Here is an 18,820-nt window from a genome sequence, read left to right as displayed (position 1 = left end):
TGAGAAGTAGCAGTCCTCTTCTCATTTGGTAATTCAAATGGGATGCTGTCTTTCACACAGGCTTATAGAGTTCTTGAAGCTCTTTAATGAGACTGAAAAGTAATAGGCTTCGTTAAAATGCAGAAGAGTGAACAATTTGCAGATGTGGAGATGCCCGTGGCATTATAGTATGGTTGTGATCCAGGGGACACACTCTGAAACCAACCTGCCAGAATTGAATCTTGGCTCTGCCACTTACTGAGTCACTCAAAGTCTGAGTGACTTAGAGCTTGTTACTTAGCCTCTTTGAATTTCAGACTCCTCATCTGTAAAATTCTGTAAAAGAGGTAGAGTAATAGTATCTAAGACTGTTTTTTGACAACTAAGTGAGTTAATATATCTAAAGCCCTTAGAATGGTATCTGGCACTAGTAAGTGCTAGTCAAGTGGGTGTGGGTAGTAGCAATTGTAATAGTGGCAGTAGGTGCAATAACACCTCTTAAAATAGTTCTGCTGTCTGATCTCACATAGTTTCTTTTCACTAAGGTACTTTAAAGTGCAACACAGGAAGATTAAAAGTACTTCTTTCAGCTCTTTTTTTGGCTGGATATTGGATATTCTTTTTTTGGATATTGTGATGAAATTGCACCATAATGTAGGGATGGGAATCTGAAGGAACAAGTAAGATGAGTTTCGTGTTCTTTTAATCTCTGGTACAGATTTTCTACCCCAAGTTCCTGGAATAAACCTTTGTTGTAAAGATTGTAATGTAATTCAACAAATAATATTTATACATATATATTTTTTCCAACAAATATTCGTTCAGCATCCATTGAACTGGTTAGAGGACCTTCTCTAAGATGCAAGATAGAAAGTTAGCCATTTAGTGTAGACAGTAAATACTTTTTTCCTATTTTGGATAAAAATGTTGGCTAAAACAGCAAAGCTCAGATCCATATAAGCATGCTAATAGGTTTCTCCTTTCACCAGTCAGTTTGTTGAAGGAGGTTGTTTAACAAAATACTAATCTCCTTCAGTGTATTATCCTCTAACCCTCATTTGTCCAGCTTGTTCACAAAAACACTGGAGAGATTTCACTAAATCCTGTGGTATTTATACAGATCTGGTTTTCTTGCCTGGGAAATTCCATGCACAGAGGAGCCTGGAGGGCTACAGTACATGGGGTCGCAAAAGAGTTGGATACAACTTAGTGACAAAACAACTAGTCTGGTACCTCTAAAACAGAGTATGTGATTAATTGGTTATTACTGATTTTAGTAGATTCATAGAAGTATCAGGTGTTCATTGATTTCTTTTCTAAGATCTGATAAAACCTATTTGTATTAAGCTATTCCACGTTTTTTCAGAAGATCTACAACAGACTCCACAGTTTAAATTTCTTGATTCCCATCCCTTTTTTCTCTTTTTGAACGTTAGGATATTTGCCACTTACAGTCCTTTTGTACCTTTGCCATTTTCTGTTTTTCCTCAGATTTGTCAGCGATGGTTCTATAATTATATTCACAGGTTCTGTTTCAGGGATGTGAGACATTTAGCTTAGAGACTTGAACCCATTTAAGGTAGCCAGTCTCTTCACCTATTTTACATTTTGATCAGTTTTAACATTACTTTTTCTGGTCTAAAAATCATTCTCTTGAGACAAAAGATGGAAGCAGAATAGAAGCTGTGTAGTACTGTTTCCTTCCTGTTGTCTTTGGCATATCATTGTAGCCAATCTGTGATGCTAACCTTTCCTTATTTTTGCTCTAAGCTTAGACACAATTTAAAAACAAAAATTAATGGTTTTACTTTTGCCTTTCAGGGAGGGTTTTTTTATGAAAAGATAATTTTCATATGAGAAATATATTCTTTTAGGTGTACCCTTAGTAACTATTGGTTACCCTTAGTAACTTATAAAGAATCTTACTCATCAAGGTCTCTTCCTTTATTTATTCATTATCGGCTACTAATTCTTCCTATTAGTCACTTTATATTTTATATCATGTAACTCAGTCACCTCGTGTGTATATTCTGCCACACAGGAAGTTGAGTTTTCATGAAAACTGTTTTTTTTTTCCCTTTTTTAACCTGAGCATGCTTTGATCTCTAATTAACAAAATTCATTTCTGCTCTTGTATTTACTGTAGCTCACACATGTGCTCAATTCCCAGTTTCAGCAGCAGATGTCTTCCCTGAGCTGCTTTTAGGCTTTGCTAAGAATTCTCAGATCCAGCTAATGAATTATGTGTTTTTTATTTCTAAAAGGCCATTCAGGGTTTTGTTGTGTGTGTGTTTCCTTCATAATATGATTCTTATAAGAAGTAGAAACTATAAAAGATGTTAGGAATGCTTCTATCTAAAACTTCATGGATGAAGAAAATTAAACGTAATCAACTTGTCTAAGGTGCTGCAGTTAAAACCAAGTTCTCAAATTATTAATAACTAGTAAATGGCACAGACTGGATTTGTTCCACGTCTGGCAGTGCAAGTTAAAATGACAAACCGATGAATAAAAAATTCTGTGCCAGAAGTTCAACCAACTCTTTGAGCAAGCTTGGGCAGCCATGATCTTATTTACAAATTCATTAAAGTTTAGGTTCCTGGATTAAAGTCCCATGCCTCTAGTTTACACATGCTCTTTGAGAAACACAAGGTTCATGTACCCAAGACTGTTTTCATTTGCTTTTTCTTCCTCTAGGAAACCTGCCTCTGCTCAGTAAATGCCTGGTATGAGCCATTTAACAAAGCTGTAATTCCAAGATCCAGTTCTTTTGTGTGATATCCAGATAGTCTCTTCCCGACCCCCTTTCATCAAGACAGTTTCCTGATCAGTGCAAAATTGTGGCTGCATTTAACTAAAGTGAAAGTGAAAGTGTTAGTTACTCAGTCATGTCTGTGGCCCTGTGGTCTATAGCCCACCAGGCTCCTTTGTCCATGGTATTCTCCAGGCAAGAATACTGGAGTGGGTTGCCATGCCCTCCTCCAGGGGATCCTCCCAACCCAGGGATTGAACCTGGGTCTCCTGCATTGCAGGCAGATTGTTTACCATGGGAAGCACCAGGGAAGCCCACATTTAACTAAGCCAAACTGTAAATGGCAATCTTAGCTTATCTTCAGATGTGATCATTATTTGATACTCTTATTTTTAGACCTCATATCACTGTTGTTCTGCCTTGAAGACAAGGTTAATGCTTGTTTGTTTTGTTTATTTCATTCTTGGCATAGCTTAACATGCAGTTAGGAACTAAGTAAATTCTTACGGTAGCATTGTTTTTTTGTATGGTGACATTGTATTTTTATAAACCACAAGTTTATTGATTTATTAATTTTATTTCATTTGACTATCTTAACATTTAACCAGTGTGCTGGATTGTTTTAATTTTCAACTCTACAAAAATGATTTTTTATTAGTAGTAGAATAGTTTTGCCCAAATAAAGAAAATTGGATAATCTTAATACATAATTCTTAATTTATTAAGAGATGATTTTTGATACATGATATAAAGTTCTTTATATAATTCTGGTATATTTATATTTTCTTCATCATCTTACTCATCATTATATTAAAATTGTGCCATTTCTACTATACGTAACTGATTTGCTCTTCAGTTTTGTCACCTTCATTTTCGGTGAGGAGAAGTGTATCTAGTAAAATGATGGATGAAGACTGAACGGTTGAACCTCGGAGCCTCATTGGACTCTGGTACTTGGCAGGATTAATGCCATTTCGCATTCCATGTTTCATAAAAAATATAGAATTCTCTGCCATTGGATTCTGGAAGTAGATATTACTGGAGCATTTTCCAAGGGTTTTTACTGATGTGGGGGCTCGGTAATTGCAGGTGAGGTACCGGCCAAATGCATCCCGAAATGTCTTGTTGAAGAGAGTGTAGACCAGAGGATTCACTCCTGAGGAAACATAGCCTATCCACACAAATATCTCCAGGAGCATGTTGAGAGTCGTCTGGTTGCATGAGTCACATAAAACTAAAGTTACATTTGTAATAAAAAAGGGGCACCACATAAGTAAAAAGAGGAAAAATACAATCCCGAGAACCTTTGAGGCTCTCTGTTCATTGGAAATGGTCTGCACTGACTTTTTCCCTACTGTGGACATTCTTCGCATAAGTATGTCAGCACTTGCATTGGGCAGAGTTTTGTCCTTGTGAAAGCCATCCAGCATTGCCACTTTTTCTGGTGATGAGCAAGGTGTTTCATCCCTTTGGAAAACTGTGGACACAGTCAACCATGTTAGGCGTTGAGGTGGCTTGTTTTTGACCAAGTAAGCTTTCTTCTGTAAAGCATGGATAGTGAGAAAGTAGGTGACAATCATGATGGCCAGAGGTGTGAAGAAGGAAGCCAGTGAGCCAAAGAGCATGAAACTGCCAAAACGATCCTTTGTCAGCCCGCAGGTGATGTTGTTTGGGTTAGCCACATCAGTTTCTATCCCTTTAATAGGAACTGGAAGGGCAATGCCTAAGGAAAACAAGATAAACTGAGTTATGACCTTTGATTAGATCCTTTTAAAGTTTGTCTTACTGACATTTCACTGTTAGTATATGTTAATTCCTGGTACCCGAAGGCAGAATCAAAGCACTTAATCAATGGAAGATTTGACAAACAGAATCTAAGTAGGCAAACCTGCTGTTTTTAAAGAGACACGTTAGTGGTTTCAATTGTATAATTAAAGCGTCGCTGAAACTATATTGTACCCATGACATAGAGAATGTCTTCATTTATTCTCCACTTCACAGTATCTATTTTTGTTTCTTGAGCTATCCCGGGTTAAGGAAAGGAATATAGGAGAGAAGCTGCTTTTATCTTAATATCCCATGTGATTGAGCTCAAAAGACTTAAGAATACATTCATGCAGTATCTTAGTTCTGAGTTGATACCTATTTTTTAATCTCTGAGCTTACACAGTTTCATTTAACAGTTTATCTTTTGATATTTGTGAATGTCTTTTAACTTCTTCTTTCTGACTTCTTAGGGAAAACTAAGGGTTCATTGTTTTTTATTAAATGTTACTTAAGAGTTTGTGGTCATGAAATTTATTTTCAGGATTGCATTTTCCTCCATTAGAAATGAAAGCAATATATTTCATGCTAATTTTCTTATACTTTAAATATTATGAAGTAGGTATTTAAATATGATCTTGCTTATTAGTAAAATAGCTTATTAGGAAGAGAACACAAGGGTTGGCCCTAATCTTTTCCCTTTGAAACAGCAGATATTTTAAAGTAAGTCTGAGTTAATTGATCTTTAGACATCTCTAGGATTCTTGAGGTATCATAGAAGGATTCACTTCTCTGAATCTGAACATATTCCTGTCATCTACATCGCCTTTTTATTGTAGCATGGAGACCTTGACAAGAATGTATTCCTCAAACCCTTTCTAATGAGGGCTGCTGCCTTGTCTGCTTTTTCTCAGGTACATCACCAGAAAGATCATCTGTATACTCTCTGTTCTACACTAGGGGTCAACAAACTGTGGCTCAGTGGCCAAATCCGGCCTGTCTTCCATTTTTGTAAATAAAATTGTGTTGGAACACAGCCATACCCGTTGTTAATATATGGTCTGTGGCTGCTTTTGTTCTCCTGCTGCTGAGCTGAGTAGTTTTGACAGAAATCATACAGAATCTGTAAGACCAAAACATTTACTATCTTGCCCTTTGCAGAAAACTTTCGCTGGTCCTTCTGTCCTATTACTTCCAGTAACCATTACACTGTTCTCCCCACTACACCCCCACCCCCTCAAAAGCACATCTCTTTCAAAGCCTGTGTAAGCTACTTACACTGTTCTCCATCTGGATCCTCTACCAACCTCCAGGATATATTGTCTGTCTTCCTTAATGGGTTTAGCCCTTTGCTGTAGTTTTCTATCCCCTGTTCCATTCTATCATCTTCCATAATTTCATCCCATTGATGACTCTTCTAATGCCTAAGGTTATATTTCTTGAACTCTTCACCTCCAGTTATTTGTTTGCATTCCTGAAGCCATCCATCAGTTCAGTTCAGTCGCTCAGTCGTGTCCGACTCTTTGCAACCCCATGAATCACAGCACGCCGGGGCTCCCTGTCCATTACCAACTCCCGGAGTTCACTCAGACTCATGTCCATCAAGTCAGTGATGCCATCCAGCCATCTCATCCTCTGTTGTCCCCTTCTCCTCCTGCCCCCAATCCCTCCCAGCATCGGAGTCTTTTCCAATGAGTCAACTCTTCGCATGAGGTGGCCAAAGTACTGGAGTTTCAGCCTTAGCATCATTCCTTCTAAAGAAATCCCAAGGCTGATCTCCTTCAGAATGGACTGGTTGGATCTCCTTGCAGTCCAAGAAGCCATCCATAAGTCCACTTAAAATTATCCCATATCTAAAATCATGAACGGTTATTTCTCTTTCTTGTCCTGCTGCTCTTCATTACTGTAGAACTTCTTTTCACAGTTATCTTGACCTCTAGTTCATCCTTCTCTTTTTCCCACATTCCATTAACTCCCATCAAGGCTCATGTTATCTTCTCAACCAGCTTGTTGGTCAGTAACCTTTGTCTTCTCTGGTATTTTGTATACCTTACCCTGTTACTCTCCTTTCAACCTTACTGTTGTCAGGTGTTACCTGGGATAACTGTAAATCCAGAAGAAGAAAGTGAGCTCTTTTCAGCACTTTCAGAGTTTAAAAACTGAACTAACATCATTATCTGCCTTTTCGTTTACAAATTTGTTAAATTGTCATTGGTTCTACAGCATAGAGTGTGATAAAATGAAAATGGCATTGATCTTGGCCTTTGTGCTAAAAACCATAGGTCTTTAAGCCAACTATTTAAATCCTCTAGGTTTCTTTTCTCATCTATAGAAGGAAAAAATAGGTTTGTAAGATCCCTTGTAAGCTGTAAATCTGAGGTCATCTTTTTATTCTTTTCTTCTGTATACTTAGTACTTACTATGAGACCATCTTCCTGAGTGAAAAGATTCTTTTTCTTATTTTTGTATTCTTAGTGTCTAACATATAAGCACTCTATAAATTTGATCAGTTTTATCAATGTAAATTCATGTCATCCAGGCTTAATCGAGGTACAGCTTCTACCAACAGGCTCTATATTGGCTTGAATATATATTTCAGTTTCACATGTTTTAATTCTTAAGGAGCCGTTTCTCCTATTTTCCCTCCACCTTTGCCCTGTCCCCCATTCCACCCCTCGCTTCCACCCTACTGCAACACACACAGTTTCCCTTTCCTTTCCTCTCTTTGCCCTGAGCTTACCAAAAAGATATGGGGTTTTTGACATGAACTTCAGTTTTCTTTCTCTCCACTTTAAATTTTGGCAGTTGTCACCCATTATCTCTAATGCCCTTTCCATAGCTTCTTTTTTAGGGGCCTCTTCTATTCTATCAATCAGCCTCTTTCCCCAAAGTTAGCTTTTTCTCACTGCTTGCAGATAAATAGACTTCTCCTTGACTCTTAATTTCTTCCCAAGCCAGAGTAGTAACACTCCTTACTTTAACCTCCAAAGTTTTCAAAAGAGAGTTGGTCTTGGTATCTGTATTCCAAGAATATGTAGGTCATTTTCAATGTCTTGCTTTCTTTTTTCCCCTAATCCCCAGTGTCTTTTTTTTTCTCATTAGAGAAAGAAGTCACATCTTTACTTGATTTCTTTCTAGCATTTCAAGTCTCTCGATTATTTCAAGTCTCTCTTGATTTTTTTCCTCTTTGAATTTTCCTTACTGGGAGAAGTGAACATACTGGTCAATCTGTTAATGATCATTGTAACTGTTGTGAATCTGTTTGTGTTTGTGATATTAGCTTATAAAAGATTTGAGTTACCATTTATGCTTTACTTCATTCTCAGATACTCTAATATAGCAGCTATCTTTGAGTATTAAAGATGGGCACAGGGGCATAAAACAGTTAAGAAATATAATTTCTTCCAGAAATTATTTCTGAATATCATTTATATCTCTCTTAACATTTCTAATTAAACACATTCAAGGACTTTCTTGGTGGTCCAGTGGTTAAGACCCCACACTTCCACTGCAAGGAGTACAGGTTCAATCCCTTGGTTGGCGATCTAAGATCTCACATGCCATGCAGTATAGCCAAAAAAAAAATTTATAAACATGTTCAAAACACTTAAACAGACACTGATGTGTCTAGTCTATGTACATATTAATTTCCAAGGTGACTATATGAACTTTGATATCGACATAAAATGTTTTGATTCTTTTTTCTCATTTCCTATTTATTTTCTTAGGTGTTATTTAAGATGCATGGCATTTTTTGGTGTTACTTTAATAACATTTCAAGATTCTGTATGCTACCTAGGCCTTAATGATTGGTTGACAAATATGAAAACCTTTTCAGATTTAGTCTTCCTGCATGTCAACAACAAGCCATGAACTTTTCTGCTTTTTCACCTTTTTTGTGATACAATGGTTTAGAAGCTATATGATGAGTGTAATGTTATGAGGAGTTTGTTTTGATGTATCACTGTCTACCAGGCCTGATAATCTCCTAGCCAAAACGAACCAAAGGCATGTATACCCCACCCCACACCCTGGCATTCCCCACATACCTATTGAAATTAACCACACCACGATAATCTTGATGAATGCTGTAGCTCGTGAGTTATATTGATTGGCCTGGATTGGCTTTTTGATGGCTATGTAACGATCCACTGAAATGGCGCAGAGATGCAGAATGGATGCAGTAGAAAAAAGAACATCAAGAAATAACCAGGCAGGGCATAGAACAAGTGGGAGGGGCCACATAGCCTCTGAAAGAAAGGAAAAAACAAAAACATATTCTCCTGCAGTTTCTTTTTTAACTGATAAATATTTTTTAACCTTTTTCAATATTCATCTGAAATTTTACAACTTAACTTCCAAGAAAACTTCAGATAATAAAGTTGACAATATATACATTTCTGTAGATGGCACCTTTTAAATAGATTTTGTTTTGTATAGTAATTACAACTCTTTCTAAATCAGTTTAGCATTTTTAGCATGATTTTGACCTTTACTCTTTGTCTATTTCTTTTGTAATTTTTTAGAAATGTATATAGTGTTACAGCTTAATTTTGCTATTCTGATAAAATTTATTTTTAAGCTGCTATTTAAAAACAACAACAACACCTTTTGCCAGATAGAGGAAGCAGTGTAATGTGGCAAAAATAATATTAGCATGGGAGTCTCAGGCTTGGGATTTGGGCTCATTTCTAGCATTAACTAGCAGGAGCAGCATGAGCCTTGTTGATAGCAAACTCTAGTTTGGTGAAATAACTAAGTGGAATGACTTGAGTTTTCCTTTTGACAGAAGGAGTTCTGAAATAAAGTTTGCAGTAGGAATGGCTTTAGGTTATTCCAGAGAAAAGTGGATTGTTACCCTTCCAAAAGTCCATCCTTCACTCTAAGCACTTGAGATGTAATACAGATTTTTGGTTTAAAAAGAACATCTCATTATTAGGCATGGTGATTAATTTAACAAAGTATTTAAAAAGCATTTATACCTCATACCTATACCTCATACAGTCTTAAACACTTTAGAATATTAAATTTTTTAAAAAATTTCAGGTTTAGGATATGCTATTGAATATTCTATGTAGTTTTCCAATAAACTTACTTAGAAGAGTATCCATACATATATGAATTTGATAGACTATACATTGTACATATATACTCACTACTATATTTTTTTGCAGTTTTAAAACAACTAAAATTTATTATAGCATTTTCCCTAGAGTATTTCAGTTTGAATCCATTTTATAAACACATAAATTTTAGAACTTTCTATAAAGGCACATTGCTTCTGTGTAGAACAAATGCCATACATATGAGATTATCTAAACCCTTTTTATGGTTTAATTGTTGTATGTCCACTGATGAAATGTAAACTACTTTTCTTGGTTTTTGCAAGTGTATCTGCCTTTGACAGGTATAAAATAATTGAGGTAATTGGAGGGGGAACGAAGATTACCTCAGGATTTCAGAGCACCAAGAGACCCTTTAGTTGTAAACTGTTTAAATTCAGGAAGTCTTAGGGGTGGAGAGAGGTTAGACCCCACCCCAGCCCCACCCCACCAAAATAAAGACTATAATTTAGGGAAAGATGTTTTAGATAGACTTGAATTTCTTTTTTTTTTTTTAAGAATCAAGTAGGATCTCAGTGAAAAATACTTGGATATTTCACCAAAAAAGCTAGCAAAGTTGACAAATATTCCCATTGGTGCCTTCTGCTTCCGCAGTTGGTATGTGGCATTCCCAACAGGAATATTAAAATATTTTTTAAATCAGTATTGAGTTTTTTTTTTATTGAAAAAGAATAAATGATTCCTTTGTACTTGGTTGCATCTTCAGCAGATTCTTTAAAAAGGCTTTAAAGCATCAGATGGAGGGAGTAATTCATACTTTTAAGTAAATTACTTTAATCAGGCTTTTCCTACTTCATTGAATTGGGGTGGGGATAAGGGATGGAGATAATAAAATTTAATCACTGAGCTGGAAGGGACCTTAGAGATTATATCCTGATTTTGCAGATGGGTAAAATCAGGTATAATTAAGTCTTTAAATGTGAGGGGGAGCATTTATTTATCAAAATTTACTAAAATGTAAAGGTTAATTGAAAGTGTTCTTTAGGACCTTGCTACTCAAGATACGCTCTTCAGATCTGCAAGTATCAACATCACCTGGGAACTTTTTAGAACTGCAGGCTCCCTACCTGCTGAATCAGACTGCAGGTGAAAGAAATAACCTTAGGTGATTTGTATGCAGATTAGTGTTTGAGAAGCCCTGCTTTCTTGAAAAGGTTGTTTATTGAGTTTGCTGGCATAGGATAGGCACTCAGAATTCCACATAAAAAACTTAATGGGAGACTGCTCAAAATAAACAAAAGAAATAAAATATGGCAGAGATACTTGTGTTTAGGAAGAATCTAATCAGTTAGATTTTCTCCCTCTTAGCTGTGGTGTTCAGTTTTCTTTTTAATTAGCAGGAAAGGACCTTGAACAGTCAAAGGCAGCAGTGTATTCTTTGACCTGAGCTTAAGGAAATTAATGGCCTAAATAGAGTGAAAAGAATCATCTATGACTGAGTTTTGCAGTGGAAACTATTTAAAAGTGAGGCTGCATTTTAAACTCTCCTGAAGTTCAGGTTTAGAACTGAGCAGCAAACAGGAAAATACTTAAATCTAGAGCTACAGCCAGAGATTCTAATCATAGTTAAAGATTTTAAAAGGCAGTTAATTAAGGTCTTATGTCTTAGGCTTCCTCTTGTAAAATGCCTGCTCTCTATCATCTTTTAAATGGGTTGCTAATAATTTACACTTGCCTATTTAGCTATTCTAATTTTGGATTGTATTCTTTTCAGTTCTCGTCTGGAAAATTGTGGTCAGAAATCTAGTAGCTGCGAGCAGCAGGCCACAATAGAACTCTCATATTAAAAGTACATATCTCTGGAATTGAACTGTTTGACCTACATACTTCTGATTGTGAACTAAGAGGGAACGCTCTTTAGTCTTGATTTTAGCTAAGCGTAGAAGCCTTGTTAGCTTTGTTTTCCAGCAAAAAGAATTTATAAACTCTACAATTTTGGAGCAGAAAGGGGTTACTAAAATTAATGCAGATCATTAGAATATTTTGCTTTAGTCAGTGCTTTCTTAATCAATAACAGTAGAAATGTTGAAGCGTGATAGAGAATTTTCTTTAAGAAAGAAAGAGACTGAGATTTAGGATTAAGAGTGATAGATCTTTTTGTTTAACCTTTATGATTCCAGGTTTCATGAGATATTAGTGAGTAGGCTGTTTTTATGAAACTAACAAAAGTAACAGATGATTGGATTATATTATAGGAATCTTTTATACAAAGCCAAAATAATTGCCTAAGTAGAATTCATGTAATACAATAATTTATGCAAGTTAAAAACAGCTCTAGACATTCTCAGTTTATAAAAGGACTTTTCCTAGTCCAGATATTTTCATTCTAAAATTGTTTTCTCAGTTAGTATGAATTTGACAGGCTTGAGGTCAGAAAAGTTTGTTACTACTCAGAGTAACTGGAAAGGTTTTAAAGATTTATAATTTCATTTATTTGTTGCAGTGTATTATGTCTAACTTATTTCCATAAGAATGTAATGTATTATTTCAAATGGAAGTTAAGATTTACATAAACAGAAAAGTGTATCTAAGAATCTAAGGGAAATAAGTTATCAGATACTTAAACTAAATTAATTCCTGAGGCTCTATTTTTTTTAATAAAAACTATTACAGAAGAAAAAACATTTAAATTATATAGTATGTATCATTTAGTATGAAATATAACTTAAAACAATATTGGGTTCTGCCTTGTCTCTAGATAAAATTCTGTGGCCCTCCTGTTAAGATCAAGTTATTTAAGATAAAATGTTGCCTGCTTGCCAAATACAACAGTTTTGGTTGATACAATTTCTCATTTCATTTGAGAAAGCAGAGTAAAAGAGGTTAAGAGTGTGAATTCTAGAATTAGTTCTCCTAGGTTCAGATAATATCATTTATTTATTCCTATGTCTTCCCTTGTAAAATGAGGATGACAATAATACCATTTTATAGAGCTGCTTTGAGGATTAAATACAGTGATGCATGTAAAGTGTTTAGAACAACGTCTGGCATACAGAAAGCACCCAATAAATGTTAGTTCTTATTACTCTTATTGTTTGGCAGAAACTAGCCAACTAATCCAGCCATTAAAACCCTCCCACTTATAAACAATGAGCTGTATCATCAGTATAAAATCAGTGTTTGTCTTCTTGCCTGCGGTAGCAAAATGCATCCAATTAAAATGAAAACTCTACTTCAGAAAAAGGGCATGAGAACATATTTAACTGTTCAACTCTTAACTAAATTTGTCATGAAAGTATGCTTTTACTAAAGTTGAATTTTAACTATATCAAATATGGCTAAGAAGCATAAATAACCTGTGTGCATTGCCATGCCTTTTTTGTTTTGTTTTCTTTTGGGTGAGTTGTTTGTTTGGCTTTCTTTTTAACTGGTATATAAACCTGAATTTTTAAACCACAAACTTGGCTTCTTGATGACATAGACTAATTTTCATCTGAAACTTGCTTATCCTTGGGGCAAGTTTTTAGTTTGAAAAGCTGAGTTATGCTGTTAGTTTGGAAAGTAATTGACATTAATCTCTGAATCTGGGACATAAAAGATTTCCCTCTTGAAGATTTAAAGACTATTTTTAAAGCCATTCCAAGGGGACTCTGTTCATTGAGGTATGTAGTTCTTGAAGATACTAGAGCAGGACAAGTCCTAAATTGCCCTAATGTCCAGAAAGGACATAGTTTTCAAGTATGTTTTTTTTTTTTTAAATCTCAGAAATTCTTGTTTCTATATTTATCTTCTGGAAAAGACAGCTAGATCAGTGCTTAAATTTTTATTACAAAGCTTCTTTGTTTTTGTTATTGTTGTTTTTTCACTGTATTTGAGCATATGAAGGATCATAGGGTTAAATGTCTAATATAGTGTTATAAATGTTTCGAGTGATTTAATACTTGTGAAAATTTTACATTGGTTTTTTAAAATTTCCATTTTTCAGAAAGAAGTGCCTTTAATTGCTTTGCTCCCTTGTTTTTTCACTGTATAAATGAATAACTGATTTTTTTCTCTTTTACTGCTATACATTTATTTCATCTCTGGTCAAACTCATATCTAAACTAAATATTGTATTTAAGTATATAAACCTTTTGCATGTTGTACAAATACTTGCCAAATATTAGTGTATAATATGTGCTGGGACCTACTTGACAATTTCACAGGATAGTGGCAGTGGAAGATTCAGCATAGCCATTTTACACACGGGGTGCTTGAGCTCTGATATGTTGTTAAGTGACTTGCCTAAGCCAATACAGGAGAACCAGGATTCAAAGCATATGGTATCTTGCTTCAAATGAACCCCCATATTTCAGCCATTTTATATGCCCACTTTCAGCCGCACCACAGATACTGTTTCAACTTACAGATCATGAAACATTGTTTTAAATTTGTTATAAAGAAGCCAGTAATGACCAATGGATGACCAAATGTGTCCCTTTACATTTTAAATAATTTGTTTAATGGGAGAAGGGAAAGTTCAGAGACATTCTTAAACTGTAAATAACCTGTCTTTTTTATACTGGCATATGATACTCTTTTTTCCTTTGCGTTCTACTCAAATATGTCTAACCTAAGCATCTTCAAGCCTTAAATTATACGCTACTAATTCATGATCATAGTTTTTAAGAATTATAGACAAGACAGTGAAAAAACTAGAAAGTAAAGGTTAAGTCCAATGCTCCCAAGGAGGAAGAAGTGACAGAAAAGTTAATGTAGCACAATTTATTTGAAAAACCATGTTATATCAGTCATCATAATCTTGGTAAAATAGAAATTCAAATACTGTATAATCAAATATGCAAATTATTGCTTGGATAAAATGTTACTCAGTGTAAAAGCCACTTTAAAATTGTCAGTGCTGTCCTTTTTTTTTTTAATTTAATTTTGTTAGAATATAAAGTTTCAGTGTTACTTTCTTTAAATTTCCCTAAGATAACTGAAATAACTCTTATCACTAATAGTGGTAGTTAATTTTTTTTAATTTCAATAACCAGGGATACTTTTGTTTGTACAGACTTCAGAAATTCTGAAGATTTTTCCTATAATGAAAGAAAAATGCACAAAATCTGCCCCTGCATTTTAAAGTTACAGAAATTCTTATAAATGCATTGATTTAGTTAACACATGAAAGGTCATTTAAAAACTCAACAGTATTTGAACTCAGGTCCCCATTTATAATATACGCAGTTCCAAGTTTATGAATGCATCCTTTTGAAGCTTTTAAGAGGGCAACATGCATTTTCTCGTAGAAGTAGAATGTTTTCAATAATGAATTAATGCAGTAATAAATAGTGGTTCTCAATTTAGCTTGTTTTTAAAAATCTACTAACCTTTCTATGCAGCTTAGTTACTGATAGCAGAAATGTTTTGGGCTATGAAAGTTTATTTTGTAAATAAAAATTTACATTTGAAAGAACAAAATGAAGTTAAAAGTGTGTATACATAATTTTTTGAACATAGATAGGAAGATGTTCTACATATTGTATGTTAAAATATGTTGGATTTTTTGCTCTTATAGCTAAGAATATCTTGGGCCCCAAATATTTAAATATAAACTTAGTTTTCAGCTGCTGTATGCCTGCTGTTTTCCTGTGAAATACATGGGATTATCACTGTTACCTGCTCTTATATTTTGTTTATCAGCTTACTTTAATGTCATGAAACTTTGCCTTTTAAGATTCCTTAACTGTCTAACTGTTGGTTAAGTGTCTACAACAGTGTTTTGCAAATACTAATAGATGATTGATACTTATAAACTCATGGATTTTAAAGTTAAAATACATTTCAATCTCATTTATTCAGTGTAACATGTCAATTAAATTTTGTTTTGTAGTTGGGATGAGCATTTTAACATTTTCCGTATGCCTAACAGCACAGTTTAAAGAGTAACTTCACACATTAAACTGTTGTGCACATGGAGATAAGAATTTGAATTGGTGTCTGTACAATCTTTACCAAATATGCATAAATGTTCCTATATAATCCTCATTTACTTCTTTTAAACTTTATTCAGAATTAAGATTGTTTAGGCTGACCTATAGAGTAGATTTCTCAATCATTTCCCTGGTTGTGTGTTGCACTGGATTTTTACAAACTTACCAGAGAGGGGATAGATAGAGAATACTAATGAAGAGAGAGTCTTTTAAAGCAGAAAAGACATTACTATTTGTCCCACCAAAGAATTTAACACCTAGCTAAGAATGGAAAGTTTTAGCCTGTCACCATGTAATTGTATTTGAGGGATCAAGTATTAATATTAGATACCTTTCTATAATTACTTATAAAAATGTAACATTTAACCTGAATACAATCAAACATGCAATCTAATTCTAGTTAATAAATTTTACTTCTATAACCTGAAATCTTTTTATCTTCACCATATAAGCAACTCTAAAAAGCTCTATTTGCTGTAAATAATCATCTTCTTCAGCAATTAATGAATGGACTATCAATTTATGTCAAGCATTAAATAAGTTATATACCCTTTTAATGCTGATTCTTGAGAGCCTTCATAATTCATCATCAGAATTGTATTTACCCAAATTATATAACTAGAGATGTTATGCATGAATCATAAACTACTTGCATCATTTTAATATCATTTACTGTTTTATTATGACAAACTAAAATTTTAGTTCTAATTATGTTTTAAATTCTTATAATAACTCAGATTTGGTCATTTATTTTAATAACTTAGAGGTCTTATTCCTCTAACATACATCAAGGACATGAATGGTCAGAAATTATAAAAATTAAACAGATGGATCATCTCTTGGAATTTTCTGAGCCAGACCATTCCTTAGCAACTAAACATAATTTTTTGTTAACACAACACATGTGTAACACTTCAGTTTAAGTACACAAACTATAAAGAGCTATAGCAAGACTTTTCAGAACAATTCCAATTGAAATTTGAGTTTAGAGATTTATTTCAGCATTTAGTGATTCAGAGATCTCATTATAAATAATTAACCCAGCACATTAACTGTCACAGTAGTGTTCTAGCTATTGCTTTATCAAGAAAAAAAAGTACTAGTAATGGGATAAAGTATAGAGTCGTCTGTTCTTCACAATAAGTTTTAGGTAATACATTCAGAATATATGAATATTGCTAACTTGGATGACTTCTTAATGATTGTTTTAGGTGACTGAGAGGGAATAGAATTGTTTAAGAAATTATTTTTTGCTCTTTAAAACTGATTATCAACCATAGAAAATGATGAAAAATGAGGGACTCTTTACTCCCTGTATCTTTAAATAGTCCAAATTCATATTTAAACCCTGAATGAGTATCCATTTCTCTAATAGTATATCATAGTTCTGTGGTTTGATGGCAAGAACAAAGTGAAATACTTACCAAACATTATTGTTAAGAGGGCAATCGGCATCACAAACAATCCAACCAGCAAGTCGGCCACTGCCAGGGACATTAGGAAATAATTGGTAGCATACTGCAACTTTTTCTCCAGTGAAACAGCCAGAATAACAAGGATGTTGCCACCAATTGTGGGTATTATCACCATGAGTATCAGAAGAGCTGCCCATCGCGGTTTATTTCCCTGTTCCTCACCAGTCTGTTTCATTTTCTCTGTTATTGATTCTGTCTGTAATCCAGACCAGTTAGAAGAGATTAAGTGGTCAAATGAGCTCAGCAAAACATGCCCAGGACTTGTGCGTTGCTCGAATATTCTAAAAGAGAAAGCCATTCGCTGTTTTTCTTTGATTTGATCTGATTCCAGACACTGATCAGCATGGTCAGTAGCTAAGCTGGTCATCTGCTTTTTTAAGGCTTTGTACCCATGCCAAACACTCAAGGCCAAAGTTGACTCCTTCCTTAAAAAGAGAATTTCAAGTTCTATAAAATGAAAGTGTAAGTACATCTGTCCATGTCTGTAGGTGAGGCCCGAGTGGTTAGTGTTCTGCAGAGGCTCAGGTTTCGGAAGGCTTAGTGAAAGAAACTGATAGCTGTGGGGAAGAAAGGCTATTTTTTGGTTTCTCTCTCTCCCTTTTTTTTTCTTGTTGTGGCAGAATCGAGTTTGAATTTGAATGCCAAAGAGTTCTCCCTAGATATAAAATATATCAATTGCATTATTTTCTTTATTTCTTAATAAAACCCAGTTTAAAAAAGCAGTTGAATTTATTAGTAGCCCCTCCCTTCTCCATAGGTCTCTTGTGCATTTGTGACAATACAACCAGTTCTAAAATCATATATATGCCTGATATGTTCCAATTAGTGAAGTGGGAGATACATTAATTTTTTTCAGTGGTATAATGAAAACCTAGGTGCTTCCTGACCCTTGATTGTCATTTTACCTTTACTTTAGAATATGTACAGAAGATTAGAAACATCCAAACACCAAACAGAACTTTTCATACACACTGGCCTTCTACCTAGAAACACTCCAAGCCCCCACCCCCACCCCCCCGCCCCACCATGATTTACCAGCATAGGAATCCTTATTTGTAATTAGATTTGGTTGGATCAAGTTTATTTTAATACTCATATAAATGCCATTTTTATAAAACATTTTTATAACTCATTCTAAAAAACTGGGGTTTCTAGAACTCCTTTATAGTTTGAAAGAAGAGGAGAAAGTATTCCTAGGATCCAAATAACTGTTTTTACTTGTTTCATCTTTCAAAGAAAGCATGTTTCTGTACAGATATTTTCCAAATTTATCACTTTATGCCAAGTTTGAACCAGTTATTTTTTTAAGTAGTAATTTCTTTTTTTCTTAACCTTCCCAGTTTCTGAGGCAAGGAGAGGAGGCTAGGAGGAAGATTAAATCATTTTTTCATAAAGCCTTACAAATCCCACATTAAAATCTTCCCTTTAACATTTGTAAATTTTTCATTTTGGTTTTTAAAGCACTGAGTAGAAATAAAAAATTATGGTAGCAGAGTTTTGTAAGAAAGAAAAGGAAAAGCCTTTAGATTAACTCTATATTTATCTATGGGTACTTACCTCTTATTTGCGGGTTACTCTCCTAAGCGTGTCATATGATCTACTCAGGAGACCTGCTTGCTGCTGTGGTGGGAGTCCTCCTCCCGTTGACTTATTCTGAGCCTCCAGCACTGGTGCTTCAAATCATACAAATGTGTTGTGTAGCTGTAAGCGTGCCAAGGAGGTTGTTTCATCTTCGATACACTCGTTTTTAGAGAGTAGCAGCATTTATTATAATTCATAAAATCACCAGTTAAATATGTTGAACCAATTCAT

General features: G+C 34.5%; 2 protein-coding genes across 2 annotated transcripts in view; one reads left to right on the top strand and one right to left on the bottom strand.

Annotated features, from left to right (window-relative positions):
• Positions 1-18,820, top strand: part of PSMD1 (proteasome 26S subunit, non-ATPase 1) — an 81,641-nt gene that overhangs the window by 25,713 nt on the left and 37,108 nt on the right. The window lies entirely within an intron of this gene.
• Positions 2,536-17,961, bottom strand: HTR2B (5-hydroxytryptamine receptor 2B). The gene is made up of 3 exons (XM_005887033.2): positions 16,958-17,961; positions 8,545-8,745; positions 2,536-4,454 (listed from the first exon to the last, which is right to left on the bottom strand). The coding sequence occupies exons 1-3, from the start codon at positions 17,478-17,480 to the stop codon at positions 3,562-3,564; spliced, it is 1,617 nt and encodes a 538-aa protein (XP_005887095.1). The 5' UTR covers positions 17,481-17,961; the 3' UTR covers positions 2,536-3,561.

This window comes from Bos mutus, chromosome 2 (genome assembly GCF_027580195.1).
Source record: "Bos mutus isolate GX-2022 chromosome 2, NWIPB_WYAK_1.1, whole genome shotgun sequence".
NCBI lineage: Eukaryota > Metazoa > Chordata > Mammalia > Artiodactyla > Bovidae > Bos > Bos mutus.
Note: the sequence above shows the minus strand (reverse complement) of the source record. Positions and strands in the feature narration are given on the sequence as shown.